The sequence below is a fragment of the Megalopta genalis genome, chromosome 14, assembly GCF_051020955.1.
Source record: "Megalopta genalis isolate 19385.01 chromosome 14, iyMegGena1_principal, whole genome shotgun sequence".
NCBI lineage: Eukaryota > Metazoa > Arthropoda > Insecta > Hymenoptera > Halictidae > Megalopta > Megalopta genalis.
Window position 1 is genome coordinate 10,142,043 of NC_135026.1, and position 20,919 is coordinate 10,162,961.

The 20,919-nt window shown below is 45.7% G+C and overlaps 2 protein-coding genes across 8 annotated transcripts in view; one reads left to right on the forward strand and one right to left on the reverse strand.

Annotated features, from left to right (window-relative positions):
• Window positions 1-8,501, forward strand: part of spg (dedicator of cytokinesis spg) — a 169,757-nt gene extending 161,256 nt beyond the window's left edge. For 2 of the 6 annotated variants that reach the window (XM_076526262.1, XM_076526263.1), the window contains exons 11-18: window positions 1,039-1,056; window positions 1,139-1,301; window positions 2,182-2,619; window positions 5,269-5,410; window positions 5,505-6,180; window positions 6,519-6,880; window positions 6,933-7,291; window positions 7,444-8,501. In XM_076526262.1, the coding sequence (XP_076382377.1) occupies window positions 1,039-1,056; window positions 1,139-1,301; window positions 2,182-2,619; window positions 5,269-5,410; window positions 5,505-6,180; window positions 6,519-6,880; window positions 6,933-7,291; window positions 7,444-7,611 (2,326 nt within the window). In that variant the 3' untranslated portion in view covers window positions 7,612-8,501. The remainder of the gene's footprint in view (window positions 1-1,038; window positions 1,057-1,138; window positions 1,302-2,181; window positions 2,620-5,268; window positions 5,411-5,504; window positions 6,181-6,518; window positions 6,881-6,932; window positions 7,292-7,443) is intronic. The other 4 variants (XM_033479578.2, XM_076526265.1, XM_076526264.1 and 1 more) reach the window with 2 other exon arrangements.
• Window positions 8,502-8,589: 88 nt separating this feature from the next.
• The window catches only part of stan (protocadherin-like wing polarity protein stan), a 51,215-nt gene continuing 38,885 nt past the window's right edge, over window positions 8,590-20,919 (reverse strand). Inside the window, exons 4-17 of one of the 2 annotated variants that reach the window (XR_013034787.1) lie at window positions 20,092-20,598; window positions 18,968-20,014; window positions 18,036-18,876; window positions 16,076-17,721; window positions 14,688-16,001; window positions 13,641-14,599; window positions 13,198-13,564; window positions 12,903-13,118; window positions 12,251-12,823; window positions 11,125-11,551; window positions 10,816-11,053; window positions 10,428-10,748; window positions 9,423-10,364; window positions 8,590-9,301 (exon numbers count right to left, since the gene is read on the reverse strand). Coding sequence is in view for 1 of the 2 variants with exons in the window: in XM_076526261.1 (XP_076382376.1) it covers window positions 9,271-9,301; window positions 9,788-10,364; window positions 10,428-10,748; window positions 10,816-11,053; window positions 11,125-11,551; window positions 12,251-12,823; window positions 12,903-13,118; window positions 13,198-13,564; window positions 13,641-14,599; window positions 14,688-16,001; window positions 16,076-17,721; window positions 18,036-18,876; window positions 18,968-20,014; window positions 20,092-20,598 (9,064 nt within the window). In the remaining variant the exon portion in view is untranslated. The remainder of the gene's footprint in view (window positions 9,302-9,422; window positions 10,365-10,427; window positions 10,749-10,815; window positions 11,054-11,124; window positions 11,552-12,250; window positions 12,824-12,902; window positions 13,119-13,197; window positions 13,565-13,640; window positions 14,600-14,687; window positions 16,002-16,075; window positions 17,722-18,035; window positions 18,877-18,967; window positions 20,015-20,091; window positions 20,599-20,919) is intronic. The other variant, XM_076526261.1, reaches the window with a different exon arrangement.

Below are 20,919 nucleotides of genomic sequence, written 5' to 3' on the forward strand. Positions count from 1 at the left end.
CCTAAATCTGTGTTTAGTCTGGCTTTAGTCTGAGCATGGATGGAGTTAGGTCTGGATTAGTCTTGCGTGTTAACGAATCACCTCATTTAACAGAGATGGCCGTGGTAATTAAATTTCTTACTGCTTTAAAAAGTAAATAAATTTAGGTGACTCTTTGCTACCATTTATATTTACAGGGTGTCTCAGGGCTTTAATGTTCACATTTAATCAGTATATCCTATGGCATTGAACAAGAAAAGAATGTTGTATAAACATCGGTCATTTAAAACTTCATTAAGCAATTATAACAAAAATACAAAATACAAGTAGGCTATCCAATTTGCTGTTACTATGAGCATTGGCTCGAATAGATCAATGTATTTACTTGTATTTATTACTTAAAAAAACTTAGACGATCTCAGGTAGAAATTACGGCTTACATAAACACACTCAATGTAAATATTACTGATCTATTTGACCCGATGTTCGCAGAAACAGCAAGTCGATTACTATTCCACTTATATGCTGACCTATGTTTACGTAACATTTTCTTCTTATTTAGTGCCATTAGATTATACTCAGGAATTTTAAGCATTAAAACCTGTGGCACCTTGTAGAATAAGCATCAACAGAATGCAATTCTTTCGTTAATATATCACGACGGAAATAATAATAATTATATCGAATAATAATAATTATATATATAAATTAATTATATTATTATATTAATGAATAATATTATGAATAATATATATATATAATAATATAATTAATTAATATATATTATGAATAATAATAATTATATATAATATTATATAATAATAATAATATCGTCGAACGACGGGAACACGTCCAAGGAAAAGTTTCTTAAAATAATATTCTTGACTACACGCTTCAAGGTCGTCGGAATTGGTAAGCAATCGCTAAAGTAAATAATTTCCGCAGCATCTGCTTATGCCTGATCTAGATGAACATTGTCTAATTTTCATTGTCAAGTACTTGAACTATCTTAACACTGTGGACACGTTTAAACTGCTTCTGAATTTCATGCTGCTTTAGGGAACATCTTAGCGCCGTGTAAGTTCACCACTCAGGACTTTTGCTTACAAAACCTTCAACTTCTCTTATTACAGAGACTAAATGTTACATTTCTCTGTAGATTACTGGACAGAGTGCAGTCCGAAGATCCAGCTTGGAAGGAGAGCGGGACAGCCTTCATCACATCAATTACAAGACTGCTAGAGAGACTTCTGGATTACAGGAGCGTGATCCAGGGCGACGAGAACCGAGACAAACGAATGTCGTGCACTGTTAATTTATTGGTGAGATGTCGCAAGATTTTGTGATAGTTCCTTGCAGATTTTATAAACGTACCCATTGGGCAAGAAGCTACACTTTCGACCATAAGCTTCCGGACACTTAGAAATATAGTTTATTTTATGGATTATTTAGGTTGTTCTACAAACTTAATGTTATTCTTGGACAAGATGTGATAAGCTCAAATGGAAGTCATAAGACCTTTCTGCTGGCATTCTCACAGACTAATGTTTATCAATATTAAGCACCTAATAGACGTTCAAATGTATACAGATATCTAATACTCATCAGAAGTGAACATAATAAATAGATTGCATCGTCTGAAGGCTGTCTGAAACTTGATCGCTTCATATAAGTAATATACTTAGTATATTATATAGTATAATATATAGTATATTATACTATATATATATAGTATATTATATAGTATAATATACTTAGTATATTAGCATACTTAATATATATCTTTTCGCTGATGTACACTTAAGCACATACAGCAATATTGTTTGCTAATAAATATTGCTCACAATGTCCTTGAATAATATTAAGTTTCTAGGACAACATAACTAATCCATAAACTACATTTGCAAGATATTAGAACGATATTCGCAATTATGTAAGTGCCCGGGTACTTATGTATGGGGGTGTTTATGTGTTCAAAGATTCTCGACGCACTTATGAACAAATATGTGCATGCCGGCGCTGCACGTGGCACAATTTGATCGCGATAATTGCATTAGGTGAATCATTAGACGTGTAAACAAGAATGTATTTAGTAACCATGGTGCGACGCGAAGCGTCTATTAACAGTGTTATCTCGGCTTCCGATCGAACGAACGCCTGCGAACTCTTTCACTAATGGGAATCTCGCTGCTTCTGCTCCAGAATTTCTACAAGAACGAGTTCAACCGGAAGGAGATGTATCTACGATACATTTACAAGCTCCACGATCTCCACCTGGCAGCCGAGAACTACACCGAGGCGGGATTCACGATGAAGCTTTATGCCGATCAACTCGGTTGGAGTTCGACGATCCTCCCTCCCGATCATACGCATCCGCAGCAACCGGAGTGGCAGAGGAAAGAGCTGCTATATCACAAGATCATCCACTATTTGGACAAGGGAAAGTGCTGGGAGAAGGGCATCCCTCTGTGCAAGGAGCTGGCGGTGCTTTACGAGACCAGGCTCTACGATTATGCGAAGCTGAGCCACGTGCTGAAGCTCCAAGCCAAGTTCCTTGATAACATACTGACACAGCTAAGACCGGAGCCGGAGTATTTTCGCGTCGGATTTTACGGTCTCAGCTTCCCACTCTTCGTTAGGGTAAGCTTGTGTGTATCGTTGAAGTAATTATTAGGGCTCTTACTGTCGTACAGGTCTCCAGGTACTTAGAGTACTCTTTTTAATCTGAATTTCGATTTTAGAATTGTCTACTCGAATACTCGAGCATCAGGACTTGAATATGACTACTTGAGTATCCAGATTTTAATTGGAGTATTCTGAACTTGAATCTCAGTGATGAATATTCGCGTTCGAATTTTCTCTTCTGATTAGTCAAATATGAAACTTCTCTTCTACAGAGTATAGAATCTGAGAGTGTTGTATCTGGAGATATTGAAACGCTTTATTGACAAAAATTGTCCAGTTTGAAGGTATTAATCTATGTATGTCGAAAAATTATTCGACAGTTCTTAACAAGCTGTTTTAGACTGAAGTGGAGGTATGAAATATTTTACTTAATTGTCATAACCGTTTGACTTTGAGTGAATATATTAAGGTCACATCAAAGTTAACGTGAATTTTTTAAACGGAACACGCCAAACGAAAACACTAGTTGTTTATATATTTTCGATGAAAATTGTCTAAGTTACGTCTAGGATCGATCGATTATCTCAGAAAGGAAGCATTTTTAAAAATAATGTTTGAGACAAAAATGTTAAGGTTTAAAAAGTTCAATCGAATGGTCATATCCATTGGACCTGAAGTGTACGGATGAAATTAACGTCAAGGTTAGCGTGACATTTAGACATCTGATTTTTTATTTTGCGTTATTAGAACTAACAGTGAATCTTTTCAGAAACATTTTAGATAAAAATTGCTTGACAAAGGACGATCCTCAACCCGGAAATTCAAAAAATTCTGGAATTTTGGGGATATGTAGAACATATATATGTATATATTATGCAATTTTTTCCTGCGTTTTACTTCATGGGGTGAAAATTTGCCACCAAATATTCTGCCATTTTTTTAGTTTATTACTATAATTCGCAAACTATACAAGATTGCTCAACCCGGAAATTCCAAAAATTCTGGAATTTTGGGGATATTTATTGACAAATTTATTACAATTTATATATTTGAGGGTGAAAATTTGCCACCAAATATTCTGCCATTTTTTCTATTTTATTACTATAATTCGCAAACTATACAAGATTGAACAGAAGTTTTCAGACAAAAGTTTCTCCTTTCGTCAAAATCTATTGTGTGATATACTATTTGTTATTTGTTTAAACAATTGGAAAAAGTTATAAACAAATAATCGACATCTTTTTTTACCTTTTCATTAGATTTGGACAAAAGAAGTTACTTTCATTTGAAGACATTTTTTCTAGATTGTACAGTTTGCGAATTATAGCAATAAAATAAAAAGTAGCCGAATATTTTGGGGTTGCTTTCCACCTCTTAAATCTATCTGATATATCCTCAAAATTTTAGAATTTTTTAAATTTCCAGATTAGGATCCCGGATCCGGATCCCTTATGAGTTTTGAAGCATGTAGCTAACCTTGATATGACCTTAACCAATACCGGCGATTTTGAACGAGTATCCGAGACCATAAATTAAGATATTTGGATGACTACTGAATTCGAGTACTCGAATAAATTAGGATATTTCTATGTCCATTCAATGAGTACCTGTGTACTTGAATAAATTAGTCTATTCGGATGCCTACTCAATGAGAATTAGAGTATAGTAGAACTTTATTTATGTGAACTCCATTTATTCGAACGAATGTTTGAACAATGCTCGATTTAGTGAACTTCTGTTGAACTCTTATTATCTGAATTAGCGTCGAGCGTTACTCCAATTATGTAAACATCTAGGTATTGCAAACGTAAACAAAAGTAAACTCGGCACGTTTTCTTTTGTTTGTTTGGTCAAATCAGATACAGAATGTGGACTCCTATTATAATAAATAACTCATGAAATATTTGTTGGACGAAAAAATGTTTTAGATAGAGGGAGATTCCAGGGAGGCATACAGTATATATTGTTATCAATTTTATGTTATTTTGCTCTCTTATCAAGAAAAATGAGGTCACCTTCAATTTCTTAAAAAATGCAATAGTTAATATTTCTTCCCGAATTCGGATAAAGCGTTGAATTCTACATCAAAAAAGTATCACACAAAATGAGGAGTTTAAAATACATAATTACTGAGAGAGTTACCGAGTTCAAAATAAATAAAATAAAAAACCAGTAAAATAGAAAACAAAAAAAAAATAAATAAACAAAAACGAAATAATGAAGTTCTACCGTACTAGAATCAATTAAGATACTCCGACATCCATTTAAGTACACTAATAAATTAAGTTACTTGAATGCACACTAAATGAAAATCCGAGTCCACGAATAAATTACGAAATTTTCTTGCTACTCGATAAGTATTTGGGCACTCGAATTCCCCATTCGACGAGTATTTGAGTACTTAAGCCCCCCAGGTACCGCTAAAAAATACAAAATACCAGAATGTTCATAGAAGCTATAGACTAACAAGGTTCGCTCGTCGCATTACCGATCCCCCGAAGCTCTTAACGCGATCTCGGCAGTCGCATCGCGTGAAAGGCTCATTAAAAAGTCGGCGTAACACCCGTGTCTCGTGTCCTCGTTAGAGGCACCCTCGCGTCGTTAACGCGTCGAGCAGAGGTCGTTCGAGCGTGAGCGTAATTATCTTTGGCTGGCGTGTTGTAGAATAAGCTTTTCATCTACCGCGGCCTGGAGTACGAGCGGATAGGCGCATTCACGCAGCGGTTGCAGACCGAGTTCCCGAGCGCGCAGATACTAATGAAGAACTCTCCGCCGGACGAGAGCATCTTAGCCTCGGAGGGACAATGTAAGCTCCGCGGACGATTCCTCCGATCTCTCTCGACAGCCTCCGACAGACCGCGAGAAGTAGTCGTCTCACACGTTTCAATCCTGGCTTTCAGACATACAAATCTGCAACGTGAAGCCGATCCCGGAGGAGAGCAGTCTGGCCTGCCGCGGGGCGGAAGTCCCGGAGCGGATCGTCGCGTTCTACCTCGTCAACGACGTGCGCAAGTTCCTGTTCGACCGGCCGTTGCACAGGGGCCCGGTCGACCGCGAGAACGAGTTCAAGTCGCTCTGGATCGAGAGGACCACGCTGACCACCGAGGCGAAGCTGCCGGGCATCCTCAGGTGGTTCGAGGTGATCGAGAAGAGGTCCGAGCTGCTGGCGCCGGTGCAGTACGCCTGCGAGACCATGCAGAGCGTGGAGAGAGAACTGAGGAGACTGGTCGCGCAATACACTGCCGAGCCTCATCGGAACATCAACCCTTTCAGCATGAGGCTGCAGGGCATCATCGACGCGAACGTCATGGGCGGCATCATCAAGTACGAGGAGGCCTTCCTGACGCCCGAGTTCGCCAGACAGAACCCGGACATGGTGCCTCACGTGAACCGACTGAAATCCTTGATTTTGGATCAAATGAGCGTCCTCGAAGCGGGCCTGATTCTGCACGGGCAGATCGCGCCTGCCGGTGTGCAACCGTTGCACAAGAGGCTGAACGAGAGGTTCACGCACCTGAAGCAGTGCCTCGGTCCGCTGGCTAGGCAGAGGACCATCCATCAGGACAGCATCGTCAAGTAATTCTTATTCTCGAAGAGATTATGATTTCAGACGTTGAAGATTAAACACGGTAGAACCTCGGTTATTCGTACTGATGTACAAGGACGAAAGTGTTTGGAATAACAGAACAGTCAAATATACCGCCTACGTTAAATCTTTGTTGATTCGTAGAAGAATAGTGTTGTATTTTGAATCGGCTAAAATTGATCTATGTATATAATAGAGGGCATAGGATGATAGAGAAAAGATAATCGAGATTTTATTGTAGTCAGATTTAATGTAAGATAATAAAGTACTTTTGAGAGTTTCCGAACGACAAAGAAGCAGGTCTTATTTGAAGCTCTTTCTTGTCCAGTTCGCCATTGCCTCCGCTACCCGTGAACGAGAAGCAGCGGCCAGCCACCTTGGAGACCGTCGGGTCTAGATCCTCCCACGCGGACAGCGACGGTCTGCTCGAAGACGAAGGGTTCTACACGAAAGTAGACGGTGGACCACCGCCGATACCTCAACGCGAAGTGCGGCCTCGTTCCGTGGGCTACGGCACCACTCCGCCCAGACCGACGCATCAGAGAACCCTGAGCAAACCTTTGAGCCCCAAGTTACCGTTGAGGCATTCGTTGCCGACGCCAACGGACGGCGTCGATCAGACTGGCCTGAGGACTTCTTGGAGCGAGCCTGGACCAGAACCTGCACCACCGTTGCCACCAAGAGGTTGCAGTAAGTTCATTGATTGACATAGAACGTGCCGGCAGGCTTGGGCGTTGAATAGCTCTCTCTGCTTCAGCTCCTGACAAACGGGACTCGAACACCAACGCCGCTGTTCCGCCTGCTCCGCCTAAACGTTTGGCCTACAAACGTAACACCGAATGGAGCACCGACGACGACTCGGAATCGCAAGCTGAGCCGAACGATCTTCGCGACAGCGGTATCTCGACGGCCAGTCTGCTGGACTTTCAGTCCCACTTGCCCAACTTGAACAACCTCGGCTACGAGGATTTCGAACCTCGAACCAGGTGCAATGATATCATGAACATATCGCCGCCGTCGGTGATCAACGCTCTGAACGTTTCCACGGGCAATTTTTCTAGCGGCACGTTCCAGGGATCGCAGTCCCTGCCCGGCCGGGAGGTAATTACGTGAACGATCAGCTCTATTGGCACCGATCTTCTTTTAGTTATCGTTGCGCTAATAGTCGTTGGCTCTTAACTGGTGTATCGAAGCGACGCGTGGACTGCGGATTTGTATGTGAAACATTGAATAGAAACGGTGGTAATTTTTAGGTGAGTCCACCTCCGATACCACCCAAGGCACACCAGGACACACCGTCGGCGCCGTCTACCTTGGAACGAGTGTCCAGCCGCTCACAGTCGCACGGCCATTCCGAGAATTACTCGGTGCCAAAGTTGCAGACGTTATCCGTGGCGTCCGACACGGAGAGCACAGTGTAGCAACGATGAATCTCCTAGTCCTTTAGCGCGGTTAATTCGTGATGTGTGCGTGCCACAGTCGAGCAGATCCGATCGTAGAATCGTAGATAGTTCACGTCTGATCAGGAACAGCTTCGAGGATTCTCACGCGACTGCTGCCTCATTCTATTTGGATTTGCAGAGCCAGGTCTCTGACATTTGCACATCATTCATATACGTTTATTCTACACGTAAGAGAATCCTATAATAATCGAAATGAAGATAAAAAAAAAAGAAAAAATCTCTTGAAAGCATGTAATTCGACATGGATCACACTCATCTGAGTATAAATGTACCTTGGTAGAGAATCGGTATTGAGTATTGAGACACGCCGACGACGACCCTGAGGGCCACGTTTCCACAAGATAAACTGTTTTTTAAAACGATTCGATAGCAATTCTGAGACAACTGTTCCTGCGGAGCCGATCTACCAAATTTCTTAACGTAGCAGATCGGAACATGCAAGGGATCTGTGTTTTTTTACAAATGGTTAAGACTACCCAGAGCTATTTATAGTGTTTAACGGAGAGAAGCTAATTTCGAGGTTCTCAAATTATTTCATTGTACATTACTCATAGTTCACCGACTTTACACGAATCTCAATATTCTGCTGGCTTGCCATCGGCTTCAAAGCGATCTTCTATTTTGCCTGTCTTAGACCAGCGACGTTCGGACGGAAACGTGGTTTGATATTCGCGGATGGTTCCAGTCAATTAAACCGGAAACACCCGTTAAGTAGTCTCGACGTTCACGCGAATAGTACACTGATTTTACGTTAAAGACGACGATCTTCCGAACCTTAACCTAACTATATATATTTTGTAATTTATTTATATTTTCGATGAGAATAAAGGTAATTTTTATCAACGAGACCGACCTGGTGACCGAGAAATGATCTCCGCAGCATCTCCCACCACTCACACGTCGAACAACCGGGAACAGTATGGAATCGCGACCGAATGGAAGGATATATATAAATTATGTATTTTGTCACATTCTTTTCGTATAAATATATACAAAACTATGAAAATTGCGCCGCACGATTGTACGCTTCTTCCATGGCATGTATAAAAACATCGTAAAAAAATCGTTTTCTTCGTATAAAAAAAAAAGAAGGAAAGAATGGAGATAATAGAATCTAAAATGTAAAATGGAAGTGGAATGTATACATTGCACAATACTGAGTCAAGAGACTAAGGTACTAGAAAGAGAGAGGAAGGGATGGGAGGGAGGGAGAGAGGAGAGAGAGAGAGAGAGAGAGAGAGAGAGAGAGAGAGTAAATGAGCGAAATTAATTACAACGAGTAATGAAAATGAACTAGAGATCATCAGTAATCTTCCGAGTTTTCGCGGAAGAGTCGGTGCTCCGAAATTCGGAGCTTAAGATCACACGAAACGAAATATCGACAAGCGTATGTATATAGATACGAACAGGCACTCACACATACATCCTAATCGATATGGCTAATTTCGTAAGTACAGTCATGGCCGCTCTTAAAATATATCTTGGAGAGTGTTAACGGCTCCAAGAATTATTTATATATATATTTATATATATATATATATATATATATCCTAATTTCAATTTTACGCTAATAGTACGTTATATTACTTTGTACGGTGTTTGTAGCACGGAGCCCCGTCACACGGACGTTTCCGCATTAGTATCCTTCCTGAAACACCACAGATCTCATGAAATCGCCGACTTACAGCGAATCAACATTAAATGGAATTGTTCAACAACATTTCAACAACGATAACACGATATTTCATAGCGATTCTGCAAACGCTTACCTCTTCGCTAATCATTTTCGTTATCCAGAGCAAGCGTGAATTACAGAGAAGTAAAATTAGGGGCATTGCGTTTCTAATGGTCGCTTCAAAGAAGTTTCAAAAGTTCACGCACTTCCTGTAACGCCGCCCCACTTGGAAACATAATTAGATAGATATTCATCTAATGTCTCGTAGTGTCTCACAAATGACGTGACGTTACGGAGGAAACACTTGATCGTTAACCTTTTCGCTACGGTGGCTTTGCCCGTGAATATGCTAACGCAGACGTTGGATGACCTATAGTCACCGTTCGCAGCGAAAAGGTTAAGAGGGCAACTCCTACTAAATTGTTACCCCCTTTAAGATACTTTTGTCAGCGGACTTACTCGGTCTCAGTGATTGTTTGCTCATATTGCTGTTGCTGCTGCTGTCTGAGCGCAGCGAGTTCGTTGCTGTGCTGTAGATCATGGGTCAGCGAGCTGGACAATATTCTACCGCTCATGGGTAGAATATATTCTGGCGCATCTTCCAACATTGACGGAGCGATCTTTCCCCGTTTCAAGCTGCCGTATCTCTCCGACCCACTGAGATTGTCGTGCTGAGACCCGTGCAGGCTCTGACCGCGCTTCAGGCTGCCGTATCTCTCGGAGCCGCTCAAGTTCTCGTGGTTCGAGTTTTGCGAGTGATGGCTCATGCTGGACGCGAGGATACGGGAAGCTATAGGCAGCATGTACGGTGTCGGCGAAACAGTATGGTCCTCCTCAGCCGTGTAGGGGAACAGATACTTCTCGCCAAGGTGGTGGAGCTTCTCCTCGCCTTCTGAGTAATTCTCGTCCGGTTGGCTCTTCTGGGGCGAGTTTATTTCAGGGTAAGGCAGTGGGTTCGGGCTGGAGGTCTTGTTCGACGCCATTTCGTTGTCGGAGATGGTGCCTCCCGACCATTGACTGCCGCGTACATCGATCACTATAATTGTTAGTGCAATGGTAACAGGTCGTCCACGAGTCTAGCGTCGATAGAGACACTCACCGTTCGACGACAAGTATGCCTCCGGCAACTGGGAACTCCATCTAGGCGCGTAAATGGGTTTAATGTTCGGGAAGAGCTCCGTGTTTGAGCAAAGTATGTTCAAGTGTTCCGCGGGGTTCGCGTGGATGTTGGGCAGGTAACTGTGCGCAACCGGCTGCTGCGTCGAGACCCCCATCGTCCTGTGAGACCTCGAGGTTACATCCTCTTCGTCGGAGCTGTGGGAACTCGCGAGGTCCAAGCTCCTCCCTCCGCCACCTTCCGCTTGCGATCCATCCGAATCTGACTCTGAATCTCGACGTTGATTTCGCGTTTCCGGCGGATCTAAAATTCATTCTGATTAATAAACCAGGCTCGTTTTGATTTATAGTTTAAGGGAACGGTGCGGTACCTTGTCTGGCATGCAGTGCCGACCGATGACTCCTGGACGACATGTACGGGTCCCTATCGCTATTATAATTACTTGTGGACGTGGACGTGTGTCTTAAATGAGTGTCGCTACGGTAAGGGCTGGACCCAGTCTTATTTGTACTTCGTGAAGTTGTACTACTCGTTGAAACTCCCACGTGAACCCTCCTGCACACCGACTCGGCTCCACTGTACGTTGACGAATACGCCATTGCAGACCGCTGAAATATAATCAGGAGTTCGAATATCTGCTACCGATTACCAACTTAGAATACGATTCTTGTCTACGCACCGAGTGACCGTTCACATTCTGGCTGCTACTTCCATTTCCCATGCTTCCCTCGAGCAAAGGTGTTTTCTTCCCGATGCACCTCAAAAAGCTCAAGTATAAGTTCCGTCGCACTCTGCCGTTAATGAAACAGTAGCCGATCAAACTAAAAGCAGCGTGAACCACGACAGCTATACTAAGCAGGTAAGACAGAGACGGAGAATTTTCGGACGCGTTTAGCACTGTCAGGGTCCACGTGGATCCGAGCAAAGGCAGCGAGGCTACTGATAGCCATAATAACGTCCTCAAGTTCCCGAAGCCCATGATGTGTTCCTTCAGGGTGAAAGCCGCCCTTATGGACATGACGAGGATACAGAAGTTGACAAATACTGCCAGGCAGACTGGACCGATCAGGGACCAAATTACGGTCTCGTAAATTGATAGCCAGCAGCTGCGGGAAAATAGACAGTTTTAATATTGAAAAGATATTACACTGTACTATACTATGTTATACTTTCTTATACTGTATTATACTGTATTATGTACTATTATACTGCATTATACTGTACTATACTGTATTATACTGTACTATACACACACTATATAATGTACTATAATATAATAATTATTATTATATTATTTTTTATATATAATATAATATAATATAATTATTATATAATTATATTATTATATTATTATATATAATAATATACTATACTATATAATGTACTATAGTGCAGTGTGTTGTACTACAGTGTTCGATAATGTTCGAATACAGTTTTATTAGAATAAATTCTTCGAATCAAATTATACTCGAAAAATATTACGCATAAATTCTTCGAATATAATTATACTCGAAAAATATTACGCATAAATTCTTCGAATAAAATTTTATTCGAGTAATATTTCAAATAAATTCTTCGAATAAAATTTTATGCAAGAAATATTTCGAATAAAACTTTATTCGAAATTTATTTAATAAACCAAAATTGTTATAAAAGGACTCCTTGCTTGTTCTTTACATTATTTCAGCAAATATTTGGAGAATATGTTCAAAATATTTCTTGAATAGAATTTCATGCGAAGAATTTATTCGAGATGCCCACCTCTGCTGTACTATATTGTAAATAGTATCAAACAATGTACGTACAAGTAGAAGTTTCCATACTGATCAGCTCTAACACCAATCGTCAGTCCTACGATGATGGCTGGCGCGCCATACCCCATGGTGTAATAAAACCTCATCTGCCCATGGTTAACATCCCTCATCTCAGTGAGCATACGATACAAATGAATGGAGTCTACTAGAGTCCAAGAGAACGTGCTCAACCAGGCATAGTGTAGACCAATCGCAGTGAGTTTGCACGGGAACTCGTTAGAGACTAGAGGACTCCTGGCCTTGAGCGCTATCAGGTACAGTACCTCGGCGAAGAACACGCACATCACTAGATTCTTGTGGATGTTGTTCGAATTAGTGCCGCCGCCTCTTATCAGAGATAGAATAAGCAAGGCAGACAGTAGCAAAGGCAACGCGAGCATGAATGCACTGTAACTGGTCACGTCCTCCAACAGGGATGGCTCAGGAACGTATTCCAGGTCGAGGACGTCGGTTAGTATCGCGAAAGTGGATAATTGCAGGCAGGAGCAGTTCACGATCGTGCCAAAGGAGAGGGAGTCGTCCTCCACTTCCGTTGTACAGCCCAGTCGGCTCCATTCACCGGCCCTGTAGATTTCCGAAGCAATTAAAATTAAGAAATTCGGTCGTTATCGTGATCTTCTATTAGAAAGTATGAGTGTTTTACCCTCTCGCTGTGCTCCAGTGCACGCACTGTGGATTAGTTCTAGTCTTAAAATCGTCCTTCTCGCTGAGCCACAGACTGATCTGCACCGGTGTCTGCAGAGGTATACCGGTCACGGATTCATAGCCGTCGTCGGTGGGAACTAACACGGATACTGTTATAACCGGCGAGCCAACAGCTACTTCGACACCCCATCTTACAGCCACTGAGTCGTCGAATCTGTAGAAAAATTCATACGAAAGTATTGCGATTAGTTTTTCTTTCCATTCGATTCTTACAGACTATTTAAATAGATCACCTTTGGGGCAAAAGGGCGCCTAATTGTTTATATTGCACATAACTGAGCACAGCCTTCCGATTAACCAAACTGTTCTTCACATTCAATTCTCCCTGCGCCAAAGGCTTGATCCCCAGAACGCTGAGTGGTACTCGTATCTTCGAATACGGATCGAATCTGTTCGGGTCCGCCATGTAATTATTGTACTTTGGAAATGAGATAGAAGGACCAAAATGTGCGGGTGACGACAAAAACGCGGACGTGTCTGGCAAGATAACTTTCTGATCGGCTTCCGATGGCCTAGCAGTGGATGCCGATGGATCTTCTTTGTACTCGGCTGTCTCATAGCCGAACAAGCTCTCCGAGGTCACCACATCCAGACCCAGCACTGGGAAGCAGAACGATTATGTTAAAAAGATATTAATAATACGATCTAAAGGATAATCATTCCAAAATGACCTCACCAACGTTGGAGTCAACGACCTCAAACGGATTAGTAAAAGTATCATGCTGCGAAGCAGTCAGGGTCTTCAGGTACTTTGCCATGGTTTCCAAAACGTTGTCAGCCGTGTCCCCATTAAGTTCCTCAATTCTGTCCCACTTTTCCACATACTTTGCCATCAAGACGCCGCTGGTGATTCCCACCAGGTGGACAACGTAATCTTTATCCTGGCTGTGAGTCAAATTCAGTCCCACCAGACTCTCTTCATACCTCAGCAACATAACCAGCAGAGACTCAGCGATCAGCAAATCTGCCCCATACATATTTTTGGTCACATTCACTGCGCGATGAACGTCTTTGGCGACCTTGACGGCCACGTAGGTGTTCAACGTGAGATCCTTGGTCTCCAGAGCGGTCAACTGATGTCTCTGCTCGATGAAGGCTTCAGAGGTGCAATTGAAAAGATCCGGTTCCTGCCAGCCTCCTAACGCATCATCGCAGGATCTGGATGTCTTTCCTTCGGCACTGCCAGGGCAGTCTTCTATCGCAGTCATGCCGAACTTGGTTCTGGGCCACCATAGACCCTCAGCATAGGACCTAGGACATCCGTCGTACACCACCTCGCAGCCTCTTAGGGTGACCTCGGCATAAGGATTAGGACAAGCAGTGCAGGATCTCCCAATGACCCCAATTCGACATCTGCATTGGCCTGTTTCTGTATCGCAGCGAGGACCGAAGCTGCCTGTAGCATAACAATCGCAGGGGGTGCATTCCTTCTTGCCAGAGGGTTGATAGTGATTTTCCTTGCAGTAACATTCGCCAGTAGTTTTGTTGCAGGCTGGGTCGTAGCCTTTCGACTCGTCGCAGCGGCAGGGTCCGCAGACAGGCGAGCCCCACCAAGTTGCAGGACAGGGTTGATCAGCCTTGATCTCACAGTACTCTCCTGAATACTCCGAGGAGCTGCACTCGCATCTGTACCCCCTACGAGTAGAGAAAGAATGACAACAATAATTACAACAAACAAGTTATTAAACTCATACAAGTATTAAGATATCAGACTCATGCCAACCTGCGAGCATGGTGGTCCTCGATGCAGGTGCCAGTATTGTTGCAGGGTTTCAAGTCGCAGACTCGCTTGCAGTCCCGGCCCACTCTTCCAACAGCGCAGACGCACTCGCTGGCTTTCCATTTTGCCTCGCAAATTGAAGCTTCGGGGCAATCAAGGTTACACTCCTCTTCGGAACCGCAGCCAGTGGCAACGTTCTCCTGCACCGTCGGCCTCAGCAGAACGCTCTGATTAGTGCCGATGCGGATGTCCTGAAGGCAACCGTCGTAGAACGGCAGCTCGGTGATCATAGACTGCTCGGGCCCCCCGACCAAGATCCTGCCTACATAGAGTCCCTGCAATTTAGCAGGTAACGCCGAGGACATGGGCCTGTTGCGATAGTCGATGTCCAAGGACACCTGACCACTTTGCCAAACGATCTCTATCCTGTGCCACTCGCCGTCCGCCACGTTGTTCCACGTTTGAATGATGTCTGTACCATCCAGCAGGGCTACCAGCTTCTCTTCCCGGATCTCCAATAAAACTGAACTGTTTTGACCGATTTGCACGTTCATCAGAAAAGCCTGCTTGGCTCTGGTCCTCAAACTGAGAGCTGTTAGCCAGGGCAGTTGGATGGGTCTTAGCAGAGGGTTAAAGCTCAGCATACCAACTCCATGAAATCTCCAAGGTTTGCCCACCTCGTCGGCACAGGTGGGACCCGCGAAATTCTCCTCGCAGTCACAGACGAAGCCCGACCAGATCTCCCGGCACTTGCCGTTGTTCTTACAAGGTGCAGAAGAACAGAACGAAGCTTTCTCGGGGCAGCCTGAATTGGTGCCATTGTCAGCCACGAACGAGTTCAAATCAATGAACGTGTGATCGATAAACAGTTCGCTGATGCAGCCGACGAAGTCCTTGTTCGTGATAGGGAAACTGGATGGAATGGCGGGCAAACCGCCAAGTTGGAGAGGTCCTGTGAGATCTAGGAATCTGTGACAAGTCTCTGTAACAATGATGCAGCGCTCCTCGAGCACCCGCTCGTTTCTGCCGGCGCAGGACCACTTGGAGCCGAGACGATCGCCGTATTCTAGTGCCAGAGCGACGTCGCAGTTATCCAAGGACAGCGTCACGGTTTTATTGATGTAGGAAACTTCTACTTCGTGCCACTGGCCGTCGGATATCCCGCCAGGTATGCTGGCTCCCGCTCTCGTGATGTTGTCTCCCAGTGAGAAACTGAACTGGATTTGAGAGTCCACGATTTCCAGCGCGATGAAGTCATGCTTGTCGTTGTAGCGACCATTGTAAAGGAGGAGTCCGTTTGGAGCCTCGGTGGCGAACCTGTTGGCGATTTTAGAATTAGTACTGAAAAACAATGTTCAAATCTATTAACGCCTATAGCACTAGCAACGAACCTGAGACGGATGTGGAGTCTGTGTCTCTGCCTGAGAGAAGCAAAAGTGAGGAAAGTGGAAGGTCCGAAGCTGCGAGCTTTGAGCTCACAAAGCGGTGTCACGCTCTCCAAGGTTGTAACCGGGCATCCTTCGCAAGTAAAGCCTCCTGTGACCTTAGCGATGCACTGGGAGCCACCTTTACATACCCCAGGCGAGCAGGAGTCCCCGTCTAGCGAGATCTCGCAGTTGGCGCCCACATATTCAGGGCCACAGGAACAAGCGTAACCGCCCTCCTTTCGGTAGCATGTCCCGCCGTTCATGCAGGGGTTAGAGTAGCAAAGATTAACTTCCGTGTCGCATAGATAGGACTCTTTACTTCCGGTGAAGCCCATAGCACACCGGCACGCAAACGTTGTCACGGGATAAATCGGTCTGAAGAGCACGGTGTCGCTACTGGCGAACCCAGAAGCGTTGCCGAACTTCAAGACAGTTAAACACTCCTCGAAGTTCAAGCAGGGCTCCCTGACGCAAAGATTGTCGTCAAACGGCAGCACGGTGACGGTGGCCAGCCTCGCCAGGATGCCTCTGTTCAAGTACACGCGTTCCTGAAGGAACTGTGGACTATAAAATTCGTCTGTGACGCCTGGCTCCACCCGGCGAGCGGAGAAGCTTACATTCAGGATCTTCCGGTCTACGTTCGCGTCCTCTTGGATACTAAACAGGAATATATTCTCTCTAGGGCAAGGAATAATCGCTGCTAAACCATCCAAATAGTAGCCCAACAGGGGGCTGAGGAAAGCCTCCGCTGTCATGTCGTCCAATCTTACGGTGATCGAGTTCAGAAGCATTTTGTCGGTGATCAGTCTCACTGAGAGCATCATTGTGGCTTTGATCTCGTTGATGCCGTCCGTGACGGACACCTCCATGGTCGCTACTCGAGGAACGTTCGTGTTAAGCTGCGGAGACAATCTGATTTCGCCTGTGGTGCGATTCAAGTCGATTAGGTTCGCATTGTTGCCGGCTAAGATCGTGTAGGTCAGCTTGTCCGTGATGTCCGCGTCCACCGCGGGAATCTTGCCAATAGGGGTGGTAGGAAAGAAGTCCTTGAAGTTGTTGAATATGATCTGAAAGTCCTTCAATACCGGCGCATTGTCGTTCACGTCGGTCACCATGATTTGGACCAGGGCGTCCGACCTCAACGGCGGCGAAGCTGCTCGCACCACAAGCTCAAACTTCTTGTTAGAAGATTCGTAGTCCAGTTCTTCAAGGGTGATAAGTTCCGCGCGATCAGCGCCCGGCCTGACGTTCAGGGCAAATCTGTTCGAGTCCTCTCCGCCAATTATAGAGTACTGAACAACGGCGTTCGGACCTTCGTCAGGGTCGTGGGCGTAGATCTCGCCGACGGTCGAACCAATGGGAGAGTTCTCAGCGATGTACAGGACTATCTTATCGTTCTCAAACGCAGGCGGAGAATCGTTCACGTCCTCGATTTTGATGATCACTGGCACCACCGAAGAAAGAGACGGGGAACCTCTATCCATGGCTACTGCTTTTAAGGTGTACCTCGCGACGGATTCTCTGTCCAATGGTTTCGCTGTGCGAACTATACCGGTGGTCGAGTCCACGGCAAAAGCTCCGTCGCCGTCGTCTTCCAGAGCGTATCGAACCTGAAGAAAGAATGGCATCATTATCTGACAATCCTGAACCCCTTTCAGGTGAATCAGCTTGTACATTAGAGTCATTAATCTTAAAAAGGACCGAACAATCAACAGCGCCGTGGCCAGCATCAATTTTAATAAGCCACAGCGTCAGAAAATTCACAAAGCAACAAAACATTCTTCATGAATTATGAAGCACCAACGTCATCGCCCTCTTCATCGCCCTCCCTGCACTTAAGAGCCACTCGAGACGTAGCATATTACAGAGGTCACTCGAGAACAATGAAACCAAGCGGAACAAAGACACCCTTAGAGACACTCACCCTCCCATTGAGATCCGTATCCGCATCGGTGGCGGAAACCCTGAGGACGCTGGTGCCCACCAGAACGTCTTCCGGGATGGATCCTTGATACTGAGGGGCTTCGAAGGCGGGGTCGTTGTCGTTCACGTCCGTGACTGATATCTCCACGTCGGTGGTGTCGGAGAGGGGCGGCACACCCCCGTCCCTAGCAGTTACAGTCAGCAAATAAGCTGGAAGTAACTCGCGATCGAGCGGTTTCGTGGTGGTGATGGCACCCGTTTGAGGATTGATAGTGAACTCCGAAGCACCCTGGATGCCGCTATCAGTGTCCAAGCTGTAAGTGACCTGAGCGTTCTTTCCCACGTCGGAATCGGTGGCGCTGACGACCAAAACGGTCGTGCCAATGGGCGCGTCCTCGAACACGGAGACAGAATAGGGCGCGTTCTCGAAAACAGGCGAGAAATTATTGGCGTCCGAGACGTTCACGTAAACCAGGGCCGTGTCCGTTCTTCCTCCGCTATCGGAGGCTGTGACGGTCAGCACGAATCTCTTCTCCTGCTTGTAATCCAGCGGCTGGGCCACCGTGATCAATCCTCGACCGTTCTGAGATGCTATCGAGAAACGACCTCTAGTGTTGCCTGCAGTGATTTCGTAGTGGATCCTGGCGTCCTCGTCCGGATCTGTCGCTGTAACGGACGTGACCGGAGTTCCCGGCGGATCGTCCTCTGACACGACAGCTTCGTAGTTCTTCGGGTCGAAGTAAGGGTCGTTGTCATTGACGTCGGTCACCGAGATGATCACGCTGGCGCTCGCTGTCTTTGGCACTTCGCCCGAGTCCGCCGCTATCACAGTGAACTGGTATCTGCAAGTTCGACGAAATGAATCGGTTGCAATCGCAAATTACATTGTCTTTCAACACTTGTCGTTCATAATGCTATATTAATAAAGGCTACCTAGAACATTGTTCCCGGTCGAGCTGCTTCGTCGTATAGATCCAGCCGCTCTCGCTGTTCACGGTGATAGGGAAGTTCTCCGTCGAAGCACCAGAAAAGTCTCTAGCCCCTATGGTGTACTTTATCTGTGCATTGGCGCCCTCGTCGGCGTCGTACGCCTGTATCCTCAGCATCGAGTACCCGACAGGCACATTCTCCGACACGGACTCTTGAAAATGACTGGTATAAAATCTAGGCGCATTATCGTTAACATCCTTCACATGGACCAACAGCTGCGTTGTATTAGACCTGGCAGGAGAGCCACCATCTTGCGCTCTAATGACGATCTTATAGCTCCTGGTCGACTCGTAGTCGAGAGATTTAACCAGAGCCACGTCGCCGCTCATAGAGTCGATGGAAAAAGTGTTTTGCGTGTTCCCGCCGATGATCGCGTATCTGACAGCGGCATTACTGCCGGCATCGGCATCCGTGGCTCTTATGCGAGCTATCACAGGATTGGCAGTGTAATCAAGATCCTCCGGTATCCACACGGAGTACGTTCTTTCGGTGAATTGAGGGTAATTGTCGTTGTCGTCTAAAACGCGGACCACCAAGGTCGCGTTTGCTGTTTTCCTAGCAGAGGGCGGCGTGGCCTGGTCAGAAACGCTGAGAAGGACCGTGTAGACCTCGGTCTTCTCTCTATCTAGGGGCGTGCGAGTGGTCACTACCCCCGACCTAGAGTCTATTCTAAATGTCAGAGCGTCGTCTTCGTTTGGAACACCGTTCCCACTGGTGGTGGACAGAATAGAGTACTCCACCTCCGCGTTTCTGCCGGCATCCTGATCCGTTGCCTTCACGGTGACCACCGTGGACCCTACAGGCACGCTTTCCCTGACTGTCGCGTCGTACTCCCGCCATTCGAAGCTGGGAGCGTGGTCGTTGGCGTCCAGCACGTTAACTTGCAGGGTGGTGGTTCCAGTTCTTGGTGGAAACGAGTCGTCCATGGCCAGCACCCGGAAATAATGAACGTCCACGCTCTCCCTGTCCAGTCTAGCCCTTGTCGTGACCCTGCGAAAGGACGACGAGTAAGCTATTGGTAAACTTGTCAATCGTCGGATACAAACGAAACTGTTTCCAGTTCTTACCTGCCAGTAACAGGGTCGAGGAACAGCAGCGACTGCGACCTGGCGTCCAACAGGGAGCTCATCGAGTATCTAACGGTTCCTCCTTCAGGGTCCCTAGCTCTTACAGAGGTGACATAAACGCCAGGCTCCTTCTCCTCCTCCACCGCCCCTGTGTACAACGGTTGCTCGAAGTAGGGCGACTGATTCTTCAGCTCGCGCCTCACCCGCCGACCCAAATCCGTGTCGTCCAGCTGTCTATGGTGGAACACGATCTTCAAACGATGCTCGGCATCGGTCAGCCTCGACTCCATGCCGCAACGAAGGTTCATCGACACCGAGATCTTCCACAGAGGGTCCACCAGGCACTGCTCCGAAGCCGAGACCAGGTCACCTGCCGCACCCTCGATCAGGAATCTGGGGTCCGCCACGCCACCCCATCGGGTCTCGCACTCCTTCAAGGCCGTCTGAGGCAGGAAATCCCGTAAAGCTGCCACCAGCTGCGACGTACGTAGGCAGACTTCGGTGAACCTGTTCGCCGGGAACGAGAATCTTATCGGCTGTTCTTTGGATCACCGGAACGAATGTTGGGGCAGGCGACTGTCGCTTGTTGATGATTCATGGCAATGGCAACCGCGACTTTCGATAGCCGTTTCATGCTAATTATCCGGCAATATCGGAATGGGAGATCGATCGTCATGGGAGGGCAGTTCGTTGTGGCGGTCGTTGCAAGAAAATTATGTTTGCTGCGGGCTGAGATAGACAAGTTGACCCAGCTGCATTGGGATGATTAGATTTTTAGCCTCGGGCGATGGTTATCCGAGGTGAATCCATTCCACTTCGACATGTTAA